At 46.2% G+C, this 25,108-nt stretch overlaps 1 protein-coding gene across 1 annotated transcript in view; it reads left to right on the forward strand.

Moving 5' to 3' along the window:
* The window catches only part of SCML4 (Scm polycomb group protein like 4), a 48,402-nt gene that overhangs the window by 16,003 nt on the left and 7,291 nt on the right, over window positions 1–25,108 (forward strand). The window contains exon 5 of the mRNA XM_059835773.1: window positions 18,020–18,289. Within this exon, the coding sequence (XP_059691756.1) occupies window positions 18,020–18,289 (270 nt within the window). The remainder of the gene's footprint in view (window positions 1–18,019; window positions 18,290–25,108) is intronic.

Below are 25,108 nucleotides of genomic sequence, written 5' to 3' on the forward strand. Positions count from 1 at the left end.
GTATTTTTCCCAGTCACTATAGAGGAGGCTTTCAGGTGAGAACCACTGTGTTGAGGAGACCCAGCAGTGATAGGGATAATTTTTTTATTATTTTATATCTCTCTGTTTCTTCTACCTCTTTTCCTAAGGAAACAAGGCTCGTATGATCCCATTGTCCTTGTTTCTGTCAATTCTCTCCAATAACTTTTGCCCTCATCAAGCATACTTGGCTCTGGGGTAGAAGCCTCAAAGGGATTAAGTTCCTTCAAGTTTCAGGCAGGTGGGAAGGTAGAGAGGAAATTTCTCTCTCCATCCAACTCAACCACCATATTAGACACTGAAGGATCCCCACTGACTACCAAGCCTCCTCTGCTTGCAGACCCGCTGCAGAGTGTTGCCTGTCCCCACTCCCCGGACCCCTCTCCTCGTGCACTGACTTGGCTTGTTGGCTGCAGTGAGAGGTGGGAGGCCGGGTGAGCGTGTGGACCCCAGCCCACACTTCGTTGTCACTGTGGCATGAATAGGAAATCACTGCTGTGACAGGTATGCTCTGACCCAGCACTGCCCCAGCACTTTGTTACCGGTGTGCTTCCCTGCTTGCATGCCACTTGTGTTAAGGATCACCTGCAAAGCAGCACGGTCTGCCTTCACTCGAGGGGACCTCTTACTGGGCAAGGGAGAAAGCCACTCACAGCAACGTGGTTTTGGGTCAGTGCCATTAGCAGAAATCTAAGGTAACGTTATTAGCTGTAGCACACTCAGCCTGGATCCCAATCTGTCACCTCCACCTGTGAGTGTAAACCTAAATGAAAGTCATGACTGCTAAGGGGTTTGCTTTGTTACTTGTGGGAGCATTTCTCCTAGCTTAAAATGCCTGTGGGCACCAGCAAGGTCCCTGCCTTAGTGCTTGACTGTGTGGAGCAAAGCCTGGAGAAGCTGTGGCATGGTGCAAATGCACCCAAGGATGGTGGTGGTTCGGAGAGACACCTGCCCCAAGCAGCACCAGGGTCCCAGGTGGACGGCATGCCTGGGCTTCCTTCTTGCCCACATCCCTGCATGCTGGGACAGGGTGCTGGGCCCATGCAGCCCCCATGGATCTGGAACATGCCTGCAGCCTCCATCTGCAATCAGTGGCCGGAAAGCTGCCCTGGGGCCCTACTATGGAGACTGCAAAAGCTAGTTTAGAAAAAAAGAAAGATGCAAAGTTATGGGTCTGAACCTGCGCTTCACCTGCAGGCTTCCTCCTGACTTAAATTATTTTTCCTTCTCTTTTATTAACAACACTGTGGGTGTTTGGGGAGCACACTGTCTCTCCTGCATTCAGTTTAATGGCTGCTACGTGCTGGCAGCTGAGAGAAAGGTGTTTTAGTGTCCACAATTATGATCCACGAATCACTTGTTTACCAGGAAGACCCTAAGTGTGTGCTTCACACACCAAAGCTGGGAGTGGGCTGTGCACACAGTGCAGAAATGGCCTTTTTGTGCAAAGAATTCCAGCTGCCATTCTTACACACAGGGGAGGAAAGGCAGGAACCCAGATTGAAAAGAAATATTTTTTTTCCTCTGGACTAGGACACTTGCAGCAACCTGAACTTTTCTGAGAGGTCAAGGGATTTCTGTAGCACTGACTGAGTGCAGCCCAGGAGGCCTGACATTTGCATTTTCATTTGCATTTTAATTTGCGTGTACATTTGCATTTACTTTTGCACGGCAAGGCTGGATGTGATGGAAGGCAACTCCACAATCGGAATTTTTACAGTGGCTGTTACAGTCTGAGCATCTCCCTCCCTACATAATTTCAATGCAGATGTCCCTGACACCATTGACACTGGCTCTGCCCATTCACTGGGGATGGGGCAAAACATCATTTTTGCCCCAGACCAGGCAGGAGACACGGTTGTAGGGAAGGCTTCTCTTCCCTGGCTCTTCCACTGCTGGGGGGCAATTAATAGCCCCCCTGGAGGCAGCATGGGCTGGGCAGCCTGGGCTAGTCAGGGCTAGTGTTGGTGTGGGCTCTCCTCCCCTCTGCCTGTGAGTGGGACAAGGGAAGAGGCAGCGGCTCTTGGGGCTTTTATATCTCCGTCACCAGCAGCACTGTGGTACAGTGGAGAATGCGAGCTGTGAAATAGCTGAGGGCAGCGGTTATACAGAGGGTTAAAACTCCCCCACCAGGCTCCAGCTTGCTCACCCCGGGGTCTGATAGCCACTGGCCTGCTAGGCAGAGAGCCTTAGCATGGGTCAGCACGGTCTGCAGAGATTTGGGTGCCTCCCTGTTGAAGTGGGGATGTGGGAGAGGTAATAGAGGAGCCACCTGGTCCCGCAGTGAGGGAGGCTGTGATGAGCAGTGCTGTTTCCAGAGCAGCCGGGTGCTCAGGTGGCTTTCTGAGCTGGCAGCCCCAAAAGGGGACTCTCCTTCCACCAAAGTTTAACAGAAATATGGTGAGACAGGATTTGAGGACACTTTCAGCACTCTGCCGACCACTGACCTGGTGTACCAAATTTGGTGAACCCGGGTTGCTCTGCTGAAGCCTGTCCAGGGGCCTGGGGGTGGCTGAGGGGGGAGCTCAGCAGCTTCACCAGCTGCCTCACTGTCTGCATCGCTGTAGGCCCCAGGATGCAGGCTGGAGAGCCAGGGGCTGGTTTCAGTGCAGCCAGGCAGTTGTTTGGAAAACCCCCCTACAAGATTAGTGCTCAGCCCCAGGGCGCACACAAAGGCGTGGTAGGAGAAATTAACTCTGCCACATAAAGCCCTTGAAATGAGGAATTTTGGAGAGGGGAAAAGCTGCCTCTTCCCCGGGGTAATGCGTGCCCAGCTCAGGAGCTTGTCCTTGGCCGTGCGGCAGAGAAACTGGAGTGACAGCCTTGCACCCTTCATGCTGCGCTCAGCGGGAGCCAGGCAGATACATAACATTCCTGTTCATCATGTCAAGCTGTATTCAACAGCTCCATTGGCACCAGTAGAATAACTCCAGTTTTAGGCACTGGGGCTTGAGCCACTGAGCCTATGGTTAATGCTGCATTGCCTAAATCTCCTTCCATCTCCCCAGGAGCCAACGTTTCTCTGCAGCAAGGTCAGCACGGGGGGGACCTCTGCTACACAGAACAGAGATGGGGCTTCCCTGTAGTGGCAATAATAAGGAGGACAGTAGGAGGTCTTCTCACAGATGGGTCTGCGAGGGCCCCTGTTGGGATAGAGCTTGCATGGAAGGAGCAGGGCCATAATAAAGCACCACAGGAAGCCATGCAAAGCAGCCACATTTTTCATCGTTTCTGTTCTCCAGCTTGTAATCGAGATGTTCTTTCTTTTAAAATCATGTGCTTTTCAGCCCCTGTGTAGCAATGAATTTAATCCATATATTGACTTTGGTGCAGTTACTCTTGATTTACACCGGCAGAAGTGAGAGGAGCAGCCGGCATCGTGTCCAGTCATATTAATCCACTTACACCATACAGGAGTCACCTTTTAACCTTTCCCTGAAGCACATGCCCCTAAGTCATTATTCACCTGTGCTCACAGCAAACTGCCAGATGCTAATGGCTGCATACAGGCCAGGTGGGATTTGTTGATATATGCATATATCACTTATAACTATGTTTTACATGTCTAAGAAGTATGCGCTCACCAGGCTGTACCCAGCACTGGCCTCTGTAATGAACCTTGTTGGCTGGGCATTACCCTCCCTGCACCTGAGCCCCCATGCTCTGCCTGCCCTGCCAAAGCCTCCTGCACCAGCACCCAGAGGCTCGGCACGTCGGGCCAGTGTCCCTCTCCAGCCCTCTCCTAATGTCAGTGACTTCACTGCCTTGTCTTGGCACATCTGGGGACATACCCCACAGCTCTTTCTCAGCTGTGAGGGAACCTTCTGGCTCATGAAGGAGCAGGCAGTCCCTATGTGCCATAAGAAGAGCCGGCAGGGAAGACGACTGGCCTGGCTGAACGGGGAGCTTTTGCTGGGACTCAGGAAAAAAAGGAGAGTTTATCACCTTTGGAAGAAGGGGCAGGCAACTGAAGAAGAATACAAGGATCTTGTTAGGTCATGCAGAGAGGGAATTAGAAAGGCAAAAGCCCAGCTAGAGCTCAATCTGGCCACGGTCGTAAGGGATAACAAAAAATGTTTTTACAAATAGATTAACAACAAAAAGAGAGCCAAGGAGAATCTCCATCCTTTACTGGATGCGGCGGGGAACATCGTCACCAAGGATGAGGAAAAGGCTGAGGTACTTAATGCCTTCTTTGCCTCAGTCTTTAATAGCCACACCAGGTATCCTCAGGGTATTCTGCTCCCTGAGCTGGAAGACAGGGATGGAGAGCAAAATAAACTCCCCATAATCCAGGAGGAAGCAGTTAATGACCTGCTATGCCACCTGGACACTCACAAGTCTATAGGCCCTGACAGCATCCACCCCAGGGTGCTGAGGGAGCTGGCAGAGGAGCTTGCCAAGCCACTCTCCATCATTTATCAACAGTCCTGGTTAACAGGGGAGGTCCCGGACTACTGGAGGCTTGCCAACGTGATGCCCATCTACAAGAAGGGACAGAAGGAGGATCCGGGGAACTACAGGCCTGTCAGCTTGACCTCGGTGCTGGGGAAGATTATGGAGAGGTTCATCTTGAGGGTGCTCACAGGACACGTGCAGGACAACCAAGGGATCAGGCCCAGCAAGCACGGGTTCATGAAGGGCAGGTCCTGCTTGACCAACCTGATCTCCTTCTATGACCAGGTGACCCGCCTAGTGGGTGAGGGAAAGGCTGTGGATGTTGTCTACCTGGACTTAGCAAAGCCTTCGACAACTGTCTCCCACAGTATTCTCCTGGAAAAGCTGGCGACTCGTGGCTTAGACAGGTGTACTCTTCGCCGGGTAAAAAACTGGCTGGACGGCTGAGTCCACAGAGTTGTGGTGAATGGAAAGAAGTCCAGTTGGCATCTGGTCACAAGCGGAGTCCCCCAGGGCTCAGTTTTGGGGCTGGTCTTGTTTAATAATATCTTTATTGATGATCTGGATGAGGGGACTGAGTGCTTCCTCAGTAAGTTTGCAGATGACACCAAGTTGGGTGGGAGTGTTGATCTGCTCGAGGGTAGGAAAGCTCTGCAGAGGGATCTGGACAGGCTGGATCGATGGGCCGAGGCCAATTGTATGAGGTTCAACAAGGCCAAGTGCTGGGTCCTGCACTTGGGTCACAACAACCCCATGCAACGCTACAGGTTTGGGGACGAGTGGCTGGAAAGCTCCCCTGCAGAAAAGGACCTGGGGGTGCTGGTAGACAGCCGGCTGAATATGAGCCAGCAGTGTGCCCAGGTGGCCAAGAAGGCCAACAGCATCCTGGCCTGTATCAGAAATAGTGTGGCCAGCAGGAGCAGGGAGGTGATCGTGCCCCTGTACTCGGCGCTGGCGAGGCCGCACCTCGAATACTGTGTTCAGTTTTGGGCCCCTCACTACAAGAAGGACGTTGAGGTGCTGGAGCGTGTCCAGAGAAGGGCGACGAAGCTGGTGAGGGGTCTGGAGCACAAGTCTGATGAGGAGCGGCTGAGGGAGCTGGGGTTGTTCAGCCTGGAGAAGAGGAGGCTGAGGGGAGACTTCATCGCTCTCTATGATTACCTGAAAGAAGGTTGCAGAGAGGTGGGTGTTGGTCTCGTCTCCCAAGTGACTAGCAATAGGACAAGAGGAAATGGCCTCAAGTTGTGCCAGGGGAGGTTCAGGCTGGATATTAGGAAAAATTTCTTTACTGAGAGAGTGGTGAGACACTGGAATAAGCTGCCCAGGGAAGTGGTGGAGTCACCATCACTGGAGGTGTTTAAGGAATGTGTGGACGAGGCATTGTGGGACATGGTTTAATGGGTGTGTTAGTGGTGGTATAATGGTGGTGTTAGTTGATGGTTGGACTTGATGATCTTACAGGTCTTTTCCATCTGTAGTGATTCTGTGATTCTGTGATGAAAGCAACTTGTGGGGAGCAGCTGTGGGATGACTGCCAGGACTTCATCCAGGAACTGTCCAGCATCAGGTCTGCATGACAGCAAATCCTGAGATGTTACCTGTCCCCACAGCACCTGTGTTCAAAGCACATCTGGATCTGCACCCCAGAATTTTCCATGACAGTGGTAGTGCAGTTTGAACTAAAATGTTGGCAAGATCTTGGTGAACTCTGCAGAAAACACTGTGAAGCGTGCCAGGGACTACCTGAATGGGAAGCCAACAGAGAGCCTGTGAAGTGCCTCTATCCACACCCTCTGTGTTCAGCTTTCATTAGTCTTCCCATGCTGAGCTAATGGAGGTTGGGATGTAAGCATGGGAAAGGGACATTTCTGGAATACCTGCATACTGTTGACATGCACCTATCCAATGTTAGACTGTTATTTTTCAGAGGAAAGCACGTTTGCTGTGAAACTTCTTGCCAACCTGATGGTGGTCACAGAAATTGAAGTAGTTTCTCTTATATGGGAAGCATCAAACTTGATAAGTATCTTCCTTCTTTCCCCTTTCAGTCAATCCTTTCCCTGCTCTTTCTGTCCTGAACCTTGTGTTTCGGTTATTTTGTGCTGTTAGACAACTGCTGTGCTCCATGCAGAGCATGGCTGCATGTAGCTGCAGCAAATCTTTCTTTATGCAAGGACTCCTGTGGCCACCCTGTATCCTTGTCCTCATCGGGGGGAAGACAGGAAGGTCTGTGAATAAGGTTCCAGCCTTGCTCCTCTTCCCATGGCCAAGTCAAACTTGTATGTGTAGATACCATATGGTGTCCCCTACCACTGTCCACAGGAGAACAGCACCTCTTCTCGTGGCCATGGCTGGAGGTAGGGCCCCATGTGGAGCAGAAGCACAGCAGGAGGTAGAGATACCCCATGCTACATCACTGCCTTTATATATAGGAGGGTGGGCTCTTCCTATCTACAAGCACTTGAAAAGCTGGTATGAGAAGTTTCTATAGCAGTGCACTATAAGAATGTGACTAGTAGGCAAGACACTAGGCTGGGAGCTGGATTTTGTCAGAGACTTTCCCATTGATTGTGCAGGCAAATAACCCTTCCCTGCTGTGCCTTTATTTGAGCATCTGTCCAAGGAGGGCAATAATTCTTGCCACCATGTGCAAAGCCCTTCTAAAACTTCTAGGAAAAAAAGAATAACATGATAGAAAGCCATGTATTATTATAATCAATATTTTCTGTTCCAAGCACCAAATAAACAGCAGCTCAGAAATTTCAAACCCTGAGAGGGCAAGAAAAATGTTGTCTTTCCCCTTTCCAGTACTGTGGCTTGTTTAATCTTGTCTTGTTGCATGCTATGAGGAACAGTGCTCCTGGCTTCTCAGCACACTCAGAATAAATGGCTTTTATGGCTATCAATAGCTTCGGCTCTCTTCAGCACTTAATTACCTGCAAAGGCCATTTATTGCCTCATATATTCCTCTACCATGAACATTATCCTTTAAACAATAAATAAAATATTAAGATCACTCTTAAAGAGGGAGCAGAAGAACTGCACAAGCCATCCAACCACAGCAAAGTCTAATATAAAAAGTTTGTCTGGTCTTTGGGGCATTTGAATTGATGGCAGAGCCTGCAGTAGAGCAGAGAAAGGGTGGGATGGCTGCAGGCATTTCTTCCTCCTTCCTTTCCTCCTTCCCTCCCCCCCCCTTCCTTCCTTCCTTCCTTCCTTCCTTCCTTCCTTCCTTCCTTCCTTCCGCCTCTCCAGACCCGACCCAGCTGGCCCCAGGGCAGGGCATCCCACCGAGGACACCCACACTGAGGTCCTGCCTGCAGCTGGAGCATCATACCCAGGACTGGCCTCCTGAAATGAGATGTCCAGGGTGGTAACTCTGTGGCACAGCAGAAAGAGAGGTGACTGTAGCTGGAGCTGCATGTTGTCATTCAGAAACCTGGGGAAGGACAGGAACAGTTTAGGATGGTACAAGAGGCAAGAAGTAAAAGCAGGAGAGTGAAAGAAAAGAGACAGTCAGGCAATGTTCCTGTGGAGGTGTTTCATGAGGATGGTAGTAGAGGTTTTAGCATTCAGGCCCTTTAAACCTAGACCAGAAGAAACTAATGAAATGTACACTAAAGGGCAAATCCTGGCAGGAAGAAAAATAAGAGATGGATGGGAGAGATGAAATTCACCTGTGATATAATTTGCCTGAACTCTATAGAATTGGCAGAATTGGATAAATTGACCCTTCTGACCTTTAAGCTGTGTGATTACTGTTTGCTAAGCCCCAAATGAAGAAAGAGTCCCTTTCTGTTCCTTTAAGTTTATGAAATTGCAACTCCTTGTGGATGCTAAGCATGAAGCTATGAGCAGACATCCCTCCAGCAGGCAGCCCAAGGGAAATCCTCCTTCCCACCTTCTGCTGGGCTGTTTTACCTCCACGGTCTTGAGGGGGTGCAAGAAAATCCATCCCTTTTGAAAAGCTACCGCTCGGGGGTGTAGGCACTCTGCTCCCAGTGGTGGATGAGGAGAGGTTCAAAGGCCCTTCTGTCCTTCAGCCCAAGATGTGCTCAGAGCCATGGCAGAGGCACCAGCAGTGCTGGAGATTGCCTGGGCTGCAGCCACGGAGGTTAGAAGAGCGAGCTGAGCTATGAAATGGAGTTTAAAGAAGGGAAAAAAGATGTTTTATTTTTCCATATCAAAGGGTTTGCGTAAGGGAAGTGGATGCAATGATGGGCGTAAATGCATGAAGCGTGATGGATGAGATCATATCCACTACAGAAAAAACCACTTGCTCGTGTTTTGTGAATCTGGACGAGATGGCCCTTGCTTCTGGGACTGCCTGGTACATGGTGCCTATGGCAGGGCCTGGGCTTGCACCTCCATGGGAGGAAGCAGAGCCAGCTGAAAGAGGGGAAAAGGGAGTCTTGCGTTTAAGCCATTTCCATTTGACAGGTTTCAAAGCAGATTCAGAATTTTCTTCTGGGGACGTTACTGATTTTTGCCTGGATGTTCTTCAGTTTTTCAGCTTAGTTTTTCTCCTCCCCCATGTTGCACTCTTTTTTAGCCTTTTAGATTAAAAGATTAAAAGGCTCTTCCTCCTTCATCTGTCTTTACCTACCTTCTGTTTATCATTTTCCAGTTCACTACAAAATAAATGGAAACCCACACACAATGGCATTTCCAGTTTCATGGAAATAAAACATCAACTTTTTTCTTGAAAATTCTTGGCCCCTGTTTAATCAACATGCCCCCCAGATCCTTAGGATTTATTTGTTTGCAGTAATTATACAGAGTACATCAAAGTGCCTTTTGGAAAGTAGTAACACACAGCATCTGCCTGAAGGACATTCATCTGTTGGCAAAATGAGTGCAGAGCAGGAGAGTAAAGCAATTAAGAGAGTAACAGAAGCAAACTGTTGGTGATGATGTGCAGGTTGGTGTTTGTGCTGGAATGGTGCTGGCCACAGGCAGCGATGAGAAAGGTAAGGGTGCAAGGTGAGGAGTTGCACCACCAGCAGCTGGGAAGAGAAATACGTCCCCATCTCTCACTGAAAATAAGCTGCAATTGGAGGTTTGGGGAATCGGGTACTTTATGGTGGGTTTCTTCATGGAAGAGGTAAGGCTACAGAAATGATTTAAACGAAAAGGTGGCAGTGGCTTGCTAGACTTCAGCAGAGAAGCCAAAGTTAAGGAAAATGTAATGAGGCTGGGGGTGAGTCCTGGGATGTGGTCCCGGGGCAAGCCCAGCTTCCTGGAGGCATTGCACAGTACAGCATACTGGTGTGAAGGTAAACGGGCTCTGTGGGCTCATGGGGAGAGGAGGGGATAAAAAGACCTGAGAAAGGGGAATCGGTGAGTTCCTAACTGCTGGGACTGAGATGGGCCAGGGACATTGGAAGCAGCAGCAGCGAAGGCAGGAAAAGAAAGGATTTGTGAAGGGGAACTAAGGCTTTAGGGCCCAGCTATGTTGGATTTATATGTCAGAAGAAACCCCAGAAGAAATACCAGAAAGTCCAGCTGAACTGCAGCACTGGGCGGGGAGAAATGAAGCACAGACTTTATAAAAGATCTTATACCTATGTATAAACACCTGCCCAGGCTCATGCTTTGTATGTGCTCTACCTAATTTCTGGATGAGATTATTAGTTATTAATGGGCAAACACAGCTTGTTTTGCAGTTACTGCACTTTGCTCTAGACATCTCACTTCATGTGTCTCAAATTATTTGTTTTTCAAACAAAAAATTGCTGTTAAATATTTTAAGCCAGTACTAAGCAGTATAATTCAGCAAGATTCATCACGGCGGTAGCAGAATAGACATGCATTAAGTACTTCAGCTGCAGAGAATCCTGGTATATAACACCTTGAAATTTCCAAATAACACAGTCATTTTCATCTACTCTAGTCTATATACAGCTTTTTATGACTCTTATTAATGCTGATTTATAAGCACATGGAGTACATGATAAACTACCTGGATAGAAAAGCCCCTTTAGGTACTGCTAGAAGCTGGAGACAGAAAAGATCAATCGCAGCCTCTCCTGTCTCCCTCTGCCAGTGCAGAACTACTGCTGCGCTAAGACACAAAACTATACAACCCCGATAAATCTCCTTTTCGTGATGTACACTTTGGTGTAACACAAAGGCAAGGGAGAAGGGAAGAGAATGGAGGAGCAGATCTGAAATCAGGAGGAAGAGACCAAAGGAAGACTTTATCTAAAGGCTGTATCCCTGTGTCATTGAAATCCCTTTGCTTTCACTTGTGGGTATGCAGTGCCTAAACAATTCACCTATGCTGTAAGATAGGACTCAAACGTCTCCATTGCAACACAAGACATTTACTCAATCATCCCCAAGCACTTAAAAAAAAAAAAAGTCCTCGATAGGTCATTTATACACACGAGCACCTTTTATTATTAAATCTAATTTATTTGTCAGCAGCTAGCTTGTGGATTTACTCTACCTTTTTACTCAGTTTGGACAATAAAACTGTGTTGATCTGTTCCCAGCCAGTTTCATTCCCTGGTTCTACTGCATTAAACACAATGTGGCTGTTGTCTGGGCTGCAAACACTCATGGGAAATCATTTAAATAGTGAAAAAAAATTGCTTATGCTGAAGTCCTTGTAATCAGGACAACACTGGCTTTTGGAAAAGTCTCTAAAAAATTTAGATTCTTGATGTTAACTGACTGGCAGCTTCTCCTTGGGGGATTCGGCATTTCAGTTACCACAAAATATTTTTTAACAGTTAGGACGCAGCGAGATGATACATGGTGCAGTAAAACCTCAGACTAAACCCTGGAGAATTGAGTGCAGGTTTTATCTCCACAGTGTGACCATGGTTTCAGTGTTCATAATATCTACATTCACAAGTGGATGAGGCTTATTTACATTTTCCTGTTCTGACTGACTAGTACTGAGCCTTTTTCTCCCCCATGGATGCAATTGTGTGCTCCTATAACTGATGCAAAAGTTATACTGTAGACAGAAAAACGCAGGCATGACAGCCCTGAACCGCTGTCGGCAGATGCCCTGGGCTGCCTGCTCACTCGCTGCCTCTCTGCAGCAGCCTCAGGGATGCTGCGGCTCCTTGGGGACACGTCCCCATACCACTCTGCCTTGGCTTGCAGCGAGCAGCTCAGCTATGCTGCCACGAACCAGATGTCACTCCCTGTAATGCTCTCCTTGTGCAGCCAAACTGTGGAAGCCATGGGCTGGTGTGGAAAAGGTTGGGTCCTTGCCCACCCCTGCGGGGTGCAGATGCATGCAGCAGAGAGTGGCGTTGACACACTGCAGAAACACCTGCTAAGGGGTGACATCATATTTTCATTGTGCTGCATGGATGGGCAATGGAGCTAAAAGGAATGGGCTGGTGCTGTAATCCCAGAGTAAATCACAGCAGGCAGAGCTGGAAAGTCTTAATCCATCACAGGAAGCTCTTATCTTTAGATAGATGCATGCAGGCTCAAGTTACAAGGAAGATAAGGTGCATGGTCTGTTTCTGACTGGACAGAAATGTGTAAGGTTGTTTAGCAGACACAGAAAAAGTTATTTTTTAATCTTTTAAGAGCTGATGTTAAAACAGAAGATAGCAGTTCAGAACCAAGGCGTATCTCACACTTTTAAATACTGTTTAGATCTCTCTGCTCTTTCCCTCTACAGCTTACACTAAATTGAACTGATGGTTAAACTCACCTGAAGTATTTCCTTCTGCATTTCTGCATTTGCTTTTTGTGTTTCCCACTTTTGTTTTTCCTTCCATGGAGGCTGAGATGCAGGGTTTCTAACCTCCACAGCTGCTTAAAACTGTCCCCTCCCGCTCCCCCCAACTGCCTCCCAGATAGGGCAAATGCCATCCTTGGTTGGGGAGCTGGAGCCAAGCTCAGGATCTATAAAATACAGGCAAAGATAGAACTGCACAAGGAGTCTCTCAATGGGATTTTGACACTGTGGCTGGCTTCTCTCAAAATATCTGGGAGATGAGAAAAGGCTGGCCCTGGCTGAGGGAAAGGAGAGGTCTGAGGAAGCTATGATATCATGCCGCTTAAAATATGGAGTTCACAGCTGGTCAACCCATTATAGAAAATATATGGTAGTACTTAAAAAAGTACAGGGAAGGGTCAGAGGGCAAAGCCCATCACTAAATGATATGAGGAATAGGAGACAAGACACAAAAAAGGAAGAGTGGGCGTAGAGAAAAGAAAGAAAGAAAGAAATCTATATTGACTGCAAGGAAAAGACGTTAATGGGAAATTTAATTAGAGCAAATACAAATGATCGAGCATTGCAGCTGGTGGAGTAAAAGGTTATGAAATGACACAAAAATATTAGCCTAGAAGGAAGGGCAGTTGTTCCGGGAAGCTCCTGGTATGTAAAAGAGGACCTCCCTGGTTTGGGGATCAGTGTCCGGCATGCTCAGAGGTGGGGGTGCAGGTTTCCATCGGTGCCCCGTGCCATCTTCACCCAGATGCAGCCACTCTGTGGCTGTGCAGGATGTGGGCTGTTAACTGGGAACAGGGACCCTGGTCTCAGTTCACTGCCCTGAACTCAGGTTCTGCCATCCGAGCAGCAATCTGGGGACAAACCCAGAGAAAGGCAAGGGGGTAACAGGAAAGGGAAAGCTGGATGAATGAACATGTGAGACGGATGGAAGAGGAATAGCCTGGGGAAGAAATGGCTATGCAGGTCAGTGGTACGAGAGGAGGGAAAATAGAAAAGGGGATAGGAAAATAGCTAGCCAAATGGGGAAAGGGTGATGCTGGTGGTGTGGGAAAGCAGCATCAGAGCTGGTGCAAGGTTGAGATGGTGGGAATGTGATGAAAGAAGCAGTAGGAAGATATGATGGGGAAGAATGGAGGGAGGAGCAGGTGGGGGGTATAAGTAAAGGGAGCCTGAGACAGGTAAAGGGAGAGAGATGAGAAGTGATGTGGGAGAAGCAGCAGGTGAGGAAAGCGGCACAAGACATTTTTGGCCTGGGAGGAGAGGAGAGAAGGCAGACTGGAGAGGACAGGAGTGTCTCTGGAGTGCAGAAAGAGCTTTTACCTATAGGAGAGATTTTAGCAGAGTAAGTTTGGGGTTTTTTTAAGATAAAGAAGAAAAGTGAGAGCTAGATCTGCCCAGGAAAACATCAGCCAAGGATCATCTTCATGGATATATACTCTTCTTCATTTCCTGCTTGACTTGAAATTGATTTTCATTTGCTTTTCTAATGCACAATGGGAGGCGTAATTTTTTTGTCTTTCTGGAGTGTCTCTATTCCCAGACGCTACGAAAGGTCCACTGTATGTGTTCTGCATTCACACATGCAGTATACATCCATGTGGCACGCTGTAGTGGCATATAGTGGCATAGTCCTTTGCCAAGGCAAAGGACTTAACATGTTACAGAGGTGAGAGATAAAACAAGAATTTTTCTTCATCCTAATAGAGAACTGTGGTCCAGAGATGACGGATAACCTGACCAAGGTCACCCCGGAGGTCTGCAGCAGAGCTGGGATGTGAGCTGCAGGTTCTCATGCTGTTTTAACTCTCAACTGACCCATCTTCAGGAATTTGGCTGGGAACCATACAGGCTGCTACCTTAAAAAAACGCAGCTAAAGAAATGAGCGCTTTTAAATTGGGAAAGCAGTTGGGTTTTTTATCTTCTCCTTTGCTGCATTTTAAGGTGTGCTGGATGTAACAGACTTGGGCTTTTCAATCCAGTTGCCTGTGGACCATTAATGGAAAGGAAAACTATGTCAAAATGGCTTGAGCATCTCAGGGTGGTGAACAGTTGTAATGGAGACTACTGTGCTCAAAGCAAAGGCTTGAAGCAGCTTTCTCATAAATCCTGCTTTAAAACATTGTGTAGTAATTTCCCAGTAGTGTGTGCCCTTCTGCTGACTACCTAGAAAATAAAATAAAGAAGTGCAACAGAATACAGAAGGGGTAAGCTACAGATTTATGAAACTGTTGCATTTTAAACCTCAATAGAGAGTTATGTTTTCTTCTATTGTCTCAGAAAACATGGTTTTCCCTAATTGGTCAAAGTGGGATTAGTAGCTGTGAAAGCCATGCACTTTACAAGGTCTTCTGGGAGCTTACAAAATGCAGATATTTTCATACACATCATTGGTCGAGCCCCAACCTGCGCAGCTTCTCTGTGATACAAACAAACAGGGAGCTGGAGAAACATGAACACAAAAAGCTTCCACAGTCTTTTGTAGTTTCTGGACGGTGGAGCTCATCCCTCCCGCTGCCTCCCGTGCCACTGTAAGGGACCCTGGACCCCTTACATGAGCCCAACAGTAATGTTCTAACTTGGATGCAAGAATATTGTGGGAGATGGTGTTGAAAGCCTTGCTAAAGTCAAGGCAAATGACATCCACTACTCTCCCTTTGCCCACAAAACCAGTCTCTTTATGATAGAAGGCAATCAGGCTGGTCAGGTGTGACTGATCCTTGGTGAACCCATACAACTGTTGCTGGTCACCTTCATCTCCTTTTCTGCTGCTAGGAGGGGGGTCATGAAATGCAGATGCCACCTTCTGCCCTGAGGTGTCACCAGGGACTGTGTCACCCCACAGGGGCATAATGGATCTCTCTGTGCCCTGAAAGTTCCCGAGGCCTGCCTGCCTCTTCCCTCCCATATGTGGGTCTCTCCTGGGGCTGGGTGGACTGTTGCAGGGCATGGGCTCACGGAGACATGGTTGCTCAAAGTGCACCAGCTTGTGCAGTTTTACAAAGCAGCCTGCACTCAGCAGGGAGCACAGAATCTGACCAGCATCTTTTACAACTGTACGAGTTAAAACCTGTAACCACACGTATTTGAATGCGGCGTCTCCTTTTTCCTAATCTAACTGTGACCTGCATTTCCTCATGAGCTTCTTTTGGTCAGGAGGAGGCGACTCTGATGAGTTGCTCTACTAACCTACTGACTGCTCATGTCAACTTGAAGATCAGGAGCTCTGAAAAGGCTTGCTTAGAAACCTTGAGATGATCCCTGCTCCCCCCTGTCCAATGAAGACAGGAATATCACTTTTCAAATTCCCAGAGCACCTTCCACTGGGGCATGTTTCAAACAGTAATGAATGGAGGCTCCTGCTTGGTCCATGGCAATAGGCATCATTACTCCCATTTTGGAGTCCAAAGGAGAGACATGTGGAATAAATTCATCTAGATCAAGAAAAGAGTCTTAGGCAGAGTCAGGAACAGAACTGACGGCATCTCGCTCCTCGTCGTAGTCATAGTCTCGTACAGAACTCATGGGTGTCCTTCCATGAGAAGGTTTCACCCACACATGTCTTATTTCACACAGACTACTGACAGAGTCTGACATCAGTCAAAAAAATCCCTGGTGTCCGCTCACAAATTTTGGAGTAATTTATATCTGTAGTAATAAAATCTGTATGCTGTTTATTTAGCAGGGCTCATTTAACGTGCTGTTTGTTGTTTTGATAGTCTGTGTCTTCTTCATATTGTAATCATATTAAAAGAGCATTCTTTTCCTGGAATAAAGAGGTAATGATTCACAAGAGGCATAATTATTCCATGCGGTGCAGGCAGGATGCTGCAGAAAGAGCTGTCTTCTTTATGCGTAAGAGGCTTTTATTGCAAGTGTTCTACACAGTAATTAAATTCCTTTGAATGAGAAGGCTTGATTGGATTTTCTTTGGTTTATTGGGAGGAGTCTGAAAAGCAAGGTATTTAGCTCGATTGCTATACAATTTTGGCATCTGTTGGAGGTTAGAGAGAAAGGTTCAGAGTGTCTGATTCCCATTTCTATTACGCTAGTGTTATGTTAGCTGAACTCCGTTGAATTCAATTGAATTACACCCTATCTGTATTTGTGTGAGAATCAAGCTCAGAAATCCCTGGCAAACAGCAGGATACCTGAACGCACACTGTAAGAATTCAAATTATCTAAGGGATAAAAGTCTTGCTAAAGGAAAGTTATTTGCAGTTGCAAGGGCAAATGCCCAAAACCGAGGAAACTTCACATTTACAGCAGTCCTTCAGATCTGATGTTTGCCTTATGGCAACTCCAGCCTTGGCCCAGAATGGGACAAAGTTTTAAAAGACAGCAACAACAGAATGAAAAGTCAGGCAATCATGTAACACAAAACTGTTGTGGCTTGACACACAAGCCAGGATGCTGGCATGGCACAACTCTTGAGTATTTGAGTTGTCAAACTAAATCATGTTTGTTTAACATCAACTACTGTATGCAGCTGCCAAGGTTTTCTTTTTCAAAGGAAAAGAGTAAAAAAGTAAATTAAAAGGAAAACTCTATTATATACAGCCTCAGCATGTATTAGTGATGGGGTTTGGGTCTTGTAGCATAAATTACAGCATAAATTCTTGTTACTCAATAAGGCTACACAATACATTGGGAAGAGAGTGTTGCTCAGGCAGAAAAGGAGGCATGTGACATCACAGGGGTAATTTCACCCTGCTCAGATGTGTCTGGAGGGAGAGTATGTGTGATGAGGATTTAAACAGCTCAAAGAAACGTCATGGGGCAATGGGAGGCACTTTCCTAATCTGGGGGTTCCCTGCCTGCCAGACATTAACACCTTGTTTCACCCAGTGAGAGTGGGAATCTCTGAAGTGCAAGTTGCCAGTATTTGTAGGGGTTATGTGAAGGTTTGGATCTCAGAGAGGTTTCCAGGGGCTCTGCTTGTATCCCAGTGGTGGTGATGGAGATGGTGATGATGGTGGTGGTGGTGGCGGAGAGGGTCCTGGGGCTGGGTGAGGGGAGGGCTGGTTTTGCAGGGAAAATGGCAGTGGGAATGAGGAGGAGGAATAGCTTTGACTATGTTCTGTTAAGACAAAAAGGGCAAGTAGGAAGGAGCTTGGACACCGAGGCCTGTTGGGAGGAGACTGGGACTAGCCAGAGGAGGACGATGACACAGACATGGAAGTCTCAGTCCAGACAGTGAAGCAAGACAGACCTGGACCTAGGTCCGTGATGTCGGCACGTGTGTCTGAACCCGAGCTGGGTCCAAGTCACTTACTCACACATCTCTGCCTGTGATAAACCTTGGGTGTGCTCGTCAGCCATCAAGCCTCTTCTTGCAGTATACCGGGCCTGCTGGATGTCTGCAGCTGAGGATATTTTCTGATTAATTTTGGTAGTTGCAGCCAGAATGCTTTGGTTTGTTACCTTCCCTCCCTCCTACTGGCTGCCAGGTGTTATGAACCCAACAAACTGCCTGTCCTGTTGTCCCCCTCTGCCTTCTTCCTTTCAACTTTCATGTTTTTAAACAAAAGACAGAGCAAACAATAGCTGCACAATTCTCCAGTCTCGGTGGTATTCGAGGAGCACCATGAGGCAAATGGGACCTGTCAGTCAGTAGCGCAGGACTTTGCAGAGAATATTGCCATAAGCTGACATGGATGAGTCACATCAAGCCATAGTTTCCCTGTTGTGACTCTACTGACTTCTGAGTGGTTGTGCATCCCTTCATTATTTATTGATTCTCAGCAAGAATCCCCCCTGGAGCCAGCTGTCTGTACAGAAAGCTGGAAACGGAGTTAAACTTTTTGGCAAAAATATATATATAATTTTTTCAAGGGCTGAATTAAAACTGGTTCTGTTTTACTGATGTTTCTTTTGTGTCTTGGCTTCCTGAGCAGAAACGGTCATACCTGAGGACTACCTGGTTGATCCTGCAAATATGAAGCGGTACAGCGTGGATCCTGCCGATTCTGCCTTCAGTTGCATGGGCTCCATGTACACCATGCGGCAGAGTCCTGCAGACGGATGTCCTGCTGGAGGCTCCTCTTCCTCCTGTAGCTATCGTTCTGCCCAGATGTCTTCAGGGGAGTCCTCGTCTACTGGCCTGCGGCATCAGACCTCCAGTCCAACGAGGAACGGGACCTATCTCGAAGGAAAGAGAAGCGGTAATGTAACATCCTCCATTTAGCAATGTATGTTGCTATGCTGGTACCATGCTGGAGTCTTAACTCAGTCCCAAATTCCCAGGAAAATGAGTGAAGTGGGTCTGGGTTGACATCCATCCAGACCACATGTGCTTCCATTTAGAAGGAGAAATAACAACCTATGTAAACACAAAATCAATCTGTTCATCATTAAGTAAAAAGGTGAATGTTTTCTAATGCTGTTATTAATTATGTAAACATATGTATTATGTATAATTGTGTGGCAATCACAACTGCCATTATCAACTTACAGATATAAATATTAATATATGAGGCATTCCTCCAAAAGACTGATACTGCCTACAGGCAGGTACAGGCAGGTTATTTGTGTGACACCAGCTGTGTACAAGATACGATGCAGAGCAAACCTAAATATTAGTGCCTACCTCAAACCATTTTAGCAAAAGGTTTTGCTTCCTAGCTGCGTGGCTCATCCTGCCCCTTTAATCATGAATCAGGCAAGATTTTGCTTGAAAAAGACTGCCCAGCAAAACATATATTTTTAGAAATCATCCAGCTCACTGCTCAAGGCTCTTTTATCCTTCAGGAAGCAAAGTCACAAGAAGTTTATCTGCAAATTCAAGGGATGCCATGGGAACTACTGCATTCAGTAACCCTCTTCTTCCCTCTCTTTGTATTTTTGTCCAGCTGCCCGACTAGGATTTAGGTTTGCTGGGTCAGTTGCTCTGCTCATTACCTATATTCCCTATTAGCCATGATATTTTTTCTCTAGAAATGACCTGGGTTCATCAAATGGGCTAGCTAATTCCCTGAACTTCTGTTAACTTTGTCTTTGTTTGCATTTTCCAAGTTCTCCATTAACAGGTCTTTATCAGTAGTGATTTGAGCAGTGTCTTCACCCCTTACTAATTATTCAAATTTCGTTTATGCATTTTTCATCTTGAAGATAGATCTAACAAAGGGGTTGAGTGTCTCAGCCATTTTTAAGTCATTAATTTCTTTCTCTTCCTCATTTATTAATGGAACCTACTGTCACTCTAGTTTTTTTTTTTTTTTTTAATCTTGATATATTTGCAGAAGCCTTCCTGGTTCCTCTAGCCCCTTTGTCTACCATTAGCTCATTACACTGTATTTCTGCCCTTGCATTTCCCCTGGAAATTGCAAGTGATTCTGCATATTCTTGCTTGGTAGCCTCTCCAGAGACTCTTTCCAGTAGCCGCAGATCTTTGCATAATTCGCTCACATCCCTCACCTCCCCAACACCTGTATTATTTCTTGTTCCTGAACTTCCACTATTTACTATCTTAGAACATTATTCTTCCAAAATATGTATTACTAGTATTTACCCTTGTATTTCTTTGTTATTCTAAGTTTGCCTTCCTAAATATTCAATACCTACCCAAAACCATCACTCACTTTGTTACTATTCTTGCACACTTGTTTCCTTGGTTTACCCCTGTGTTACTCTATTATACAGAGCACAGCTAAGCGTTTGGTTCTCATCTTTATTTTTTCTTTACTTATTGAGTCAACTTAACTCAAAGCAAAGTGGATAGTATAGAAATGCACTACTGCAAACAACTTTTAAAAGGTTGTTACTAAGAACTGGGGGCCTCAGTTACAAAGAAAAGGAAATGAAAAGCCACTTTCTTTCAGACCTTGTCCAGTGCCTCTTGGGCAGGCATAATCAGGTGCTGGGAGGACAAGAGGCTTACTGTGCACAGGATTCATTTGCCCCTCTCCCACTGCTTCCCTAGAGCCTCCTAGCAGAACTGGTACCCTTTCGTCAAGCTTTTTAGTTGGCAGCTGTGAAGAGCCAAGATTTAACAACGTTGTTACTTGCTTGCTTTGAAAATCTTTATCATTCTGCATGGGATCAGTTGTTATCTCTTTGTAGAACATAGGAAGGGTCAGAGCAGTTCAGAGCAAAGGTCTGCCTAGCTGTGCATCCTGTGTCCAGCATGAGATGGCAGCACACCCCCAGGAAAGGGGTAAGTGCAGAGATGGTGGTGCTTCCCCACTACCCTCTCCACCTTCAGAAATTTGTGGCTCAAAGTTTCCTGAACCAGAAGTGGTGGATTCATATTTAGTAACCCTTCATAGACTTTTCTTCCCTGAATCACCCAATGGCTTATTGAATACTTTGTGCATTTTCAGCATCCACAAAGTACTTGATCCTCTGAATTACTTTCCCTTCTTGTTTCTGACTGTGAATGCCACTGTCTCCCTGTCTCAGAAAAGTCATACAGGGGCTATGCAATAGGCTTTGCAGGTTCCGATATCCCTCTAGCTTGAAACATATTAAAGCACTTTGAGGAGCAAAGAGGAAGAGATTGCTTTTGGGCCAGGCACCCGTGATATTTGGTTGTCTTTGAATCAGGGCCAGGTGACCTTAAGTTGCCACATATGATACTCTGGGGTAACAGGACTCATCCTAAAACTGCTTAGTATGTTTCTTGTGACATGCATTTGACACTTGCAAAGACTAGCTCATCTGGGACCTCTGGGTTGCTTGGCCAGGTCAACAGTAAAGGCTCCCTAAAACTGACAGTTATGCAGTGAACATCATGAAAACAGTAATTAGTTTGTTTATATTGATCATTTACAATTATTAACAATTTATTAGTCCCAGTATCATCCATTGTAGATTAGGATCTGCCATAAAGGTACACGCAAACCCATATGGAGATGGGTTTGCTGCCAAGGTCTCCAATAGGAGGAATAGCAATCCCCTGTGCTCTACCAATATCCACCACTGTACAAATGGCTAGTGCACATTTGAGCCACCACTATGCATCACATTTCCTCTGATCCACTCAGCTGCTTTCTGGAGCCTCCAGCAGAGAGTCTCCCGCAGTCCACGGCAGGAGTTGGGTCCTCTGAGGCAGAGGAGAGCCGTTTGCTCTTAGACACAGCCAGGCAGTTTTCAGTGGCTGTGATGTGCAACACAGCAACATCCATGAAGTCAAGGTGCTCACAGATTCATTATGATATCACTTCTAGCATTAAAGAAACTGTGCTGTTACCAGTCACAGCCTGGTTTCATCTCCTACTCTGTTTGCGATAGCGTCAGCTCTGTAACTCTGGAATTCCCACCATACAGTCCTACAAAGGATTGCCTGCTCCTCCTTAAAATTAGAGACTGTATTTCTTCACAGCTATCATACTTTCACCCACCATGCTGCTTCCACTTCTACTGGCAATCCCAGACTTTTAAAATACACATTTTTCTGCAATTGCCTTAGTGCAGCCGCACTGAAGTTTGATTACTATCTTCACAAAATCTCTCTTGCAAAGGTCTTTGGAATCTGCGCTTTCACTACAATGCTTCTGTGTGTGTTTTTCCTCTTTCTAGGGATAATTTATATGCTGCTGAATCATAAGTGAGCAAAGATGAGTGATAGGTGCATGCCAGTCTCTGTTCTTACCCTCCTCAGTTTGCATACTTACAAGGCAGAGATGGGCAGGACTTATTAAAAAGAGGAAAAATTTCTCTCTGAAACCTCAAACCAATGATCTTTAATTATGGATATTTTTGAAAAATAGCTTGCCTTATTTATCATGGTGGGCAAATATCATGGAAAAACCCATAACCATAAAATGTATCTCAGTGTGTAGCAGAACACGTCTTTCAAGCGGAATGGATGAGATTAAACCTCAAAGCTCTCATTAATGCGATCGGAAGCTTGATGCCCAATTCTCCATGATTATGCTAAAAAATTCCGAACAACAACAACAAAAAAATCTCATTTCAGAAAGCCAGTTGGGGCTGCTAACAGATAAACATGCACTTTCCTGTCATCATTTGCCAAATTGAAGCTCTTAAATCAGGGAAGGAATAGTCAAGGACATCATAAACCTTTCCAAGACTGCTTACATAACAAACAAAGCCTTTATTCCAAGTATGAAGAATTGCGCGTTCAACCACAACGTAATAACCTTAACCTTGCCCTGTAGCTTGTTATTTTTATGTAGATTTTATTATCCAATATTAGCAGTTAATTATTATCACCTGAGGGCCTTTGTTAAAGAGGCAATCCTGCTTGCTAAAACATTTATTTCCTGAAAACATTTGGGGGCACAGGGTTTGAAGTTTCTCTTTTTCCAGAATAATACTGCAAGCACCCTGGCGGGGGCCAGATCCAGCACCTCCCCAAAGAAGTGTCAAAGGAGCTGCTGACGGCATTGCGGGGCTCAGCGCTGGGTACCACTTCTTCGGCAAACACAACCTGCCTGTTAATTTTTGAGGACATTTACAGCTTGAAAGGTTCGATGCTTTCAATGAGCTGCCTATTTTCCCCCCGTCCCTGCAAAAGACAGGAAAATCAAGAAAAGCCCAAATATATATTTAATGCCAGCCCATGGCTGCATCTCCTGCAGCTGGATGCTGGGCTGCTCTTGCAGTGGGCAGAGGAGCACCTGCAATGTTGCATCCCCACGCGGTGCGTGTCATGCCGGGAGCAGGAGCAGCCGCTGGGCTGGTGGGACAAGGACTCTGCCCTGCCACGCCGCAGGGCTGAGACCACCAGCCTGGTGGTGCATGGCATCTCCTGCAAGCACCTGCCAGTGCAAATCGACATGCTAAGCCCAATCTTCTTTCCAGAGCTCTCTGCTGATTGTGGCTCATCAACCTCCCCCCCCATAAATATCCTGTAATTGTGTTCTCCCACACACCTACTTTTCTGATGCCTCTCGCTTCTCCTGCTTTGTGTGCCCTAGACTTTTAGAAAAGTGTCTTCTACAAAACCTTCCTCCTGTCCTTGTTTATAGTGGGAGGTGGTTTGTTTTTTAAAATAATTCCCATTTCTCCGCGCCTTTGAGGGTCTGCTACTTCTGCTTAGTTTCAGTAGATCTGCTGCTCCTTATCTGCTCCAGTGCAATCAGAGAGAACCCTTTAAAATTTCATTCCCACCCCCCTCCCCTGAGGCAAAGAAATCATTTAGGCCTGCAGCAATATTAAAGTTCATCTGTCACTCCCTTTCCACTCTTATCTATCAATGACCGTACTCCCTCTGGGCTCTGTTTGTTTGCCAAGAACATATTTAGGGAGTCTGTTATTTATTTTTCCTTCTTTCGCAGGTTTAACTCCATTTTAGCATCAGATTTCCTTGTCATGCCTCTGCAGCCGTTCGGCTGTTGGCTTTCTCTCTCTCCATCTTCCTTCTCAGGAAGGTCCCAAGGCCAGAGATGGGAGGCAGAGAAAAGCCTGCATGGGGTGAGAGCTCAGGCCAAGCCAGGCCACGTCTTTCCATCGTCTTCGCTGGGCTTTGGCCACTGAGCCGGTATCTCCATCCATTTCTGCACAGGCAATGGTCTTGACTGAGATGCCCTGAGACCTTCCCCTGCAGAGGAACTTCTTCACTCTCCTTCCCAGACACTGCTTCAGGCAGGAGGGGGAAGTGCTTCCCTCTGATTATCTAAATTTCCATATCCCATTCCATTAATTTGACAAATTTTTGCCACCTGTCAAAAACAGGAAATTGGATTTGACCTAGATTACGATCTCTAAAAATAATTATTGGTCGCGAGCACTCCCATCTCTTTGTAATCTGAGTATTCATTATCATCTTGATTAATTCTGATGACAGGACGGCATAGGATACCCGGGAGACATGAGAGTTCCTCATTTGTCTAATTCTTAGGTTAAGTGTGAATACCTTCAGATAAGAAAAAATGTATAGTACTTGCCCTGCTGCCATCAAACACTTTTGTGCTTAATATAATCTTTCAGCAAAGTGATGCTATTGAAACAAACCCCATGCCTTTGTGTAGACATGAAATGATTTATTTTCTTTTGTAAATAGAGAGATTACACTTAAATGTGTAAACTACAATGTTAAAAAGTCAGAGAAAATTAAACAACAAAATACATTTTAAAAGATATGGAAAAACAGATTGTTTCCAGACTCACTAGCTACAAACTGTGTTGAAGATAGTTGTCTGCAAGCTGGTGGTATCCCAGTTTTACTAACAACATTTAAAGCTAGCCCCTTACACACAAGTAAAATAACACATTTTAATTAATGAAAAAGCAGTAGAGAACCCAGGACTTGACTCTAGGTAGGTAAATAAAGACAAAACAATCTTTGAAGAGTTAGTATCTACACATAACTCTTGTTTTTCTATTATTATATTATACCTCAGGTAGGGATTTGAAAGGGTTATCTTCACCTGCTAGGGCCTGGAAGAGTTCTAGCCATGTGGGCTCTTTAGAAAGGTCATTTATATATTTGTCTTTAAAAAAATCAGATTTATGCTATCGATTGCTAGATTGCAAAGGAGTGAATAGAATTCCCCTGTCATTTCAACCTTTTCTTCTCATCCCACTTCCTTTCATTACAGATATTTCCAATACCTGTGAAGGCTCCCAACTGCTCTCGAGGCTTTCTGTTCCCCTCTGCCCTTTCCTGGCATTTCTGGAAGCAGCGGGTTGCGGGCAAGAGTCACTGGGCTGGGGGCTGCTCTCTCTGTGCCCGGTGTGAATCCCAGGCTAAGTCCCCTGGGCTTTCCTTACATTCATACAAATTTAAGGGAAAAAATGTGATCCTTACTAGTAGCACAACACCTCCCCCAACCACATTATGGCAGTAACATAGAAACTTCCGCAGTCCTTTGGGCACGGCCAAACCTTTCTCTCCCCTCTCTATTTTCTGTCTGGTTTGCGAAAGCCTGGTTTTCTCCCTGACCTTTGGTTTGAGGTGCTGAGGTGCCCAGTATCTCCACACATCAGCTGGCACCCAGACCATTGGCAGATCAGGTAGGGGAGAAATACTCACCCCTCTGCCTCCAAGACAAGTCTCAGTTCTCCCACTTGTGCCT

This window comes from Gavia stellata, chromosome 2 (genome assembly GCF_030936135.1).
Source record: "Gavia stellata isolate bGavSte3 chromosome 2, bGavSte3.hap2, whole genome shotgun sequence".
In the NCBI taxonomy this organism is placed as follows: Eukaryota; Metazoa; Chordata; class Aves; order Gaviiformes; family Gaviidae; genus Gavia; species Gavia stellata.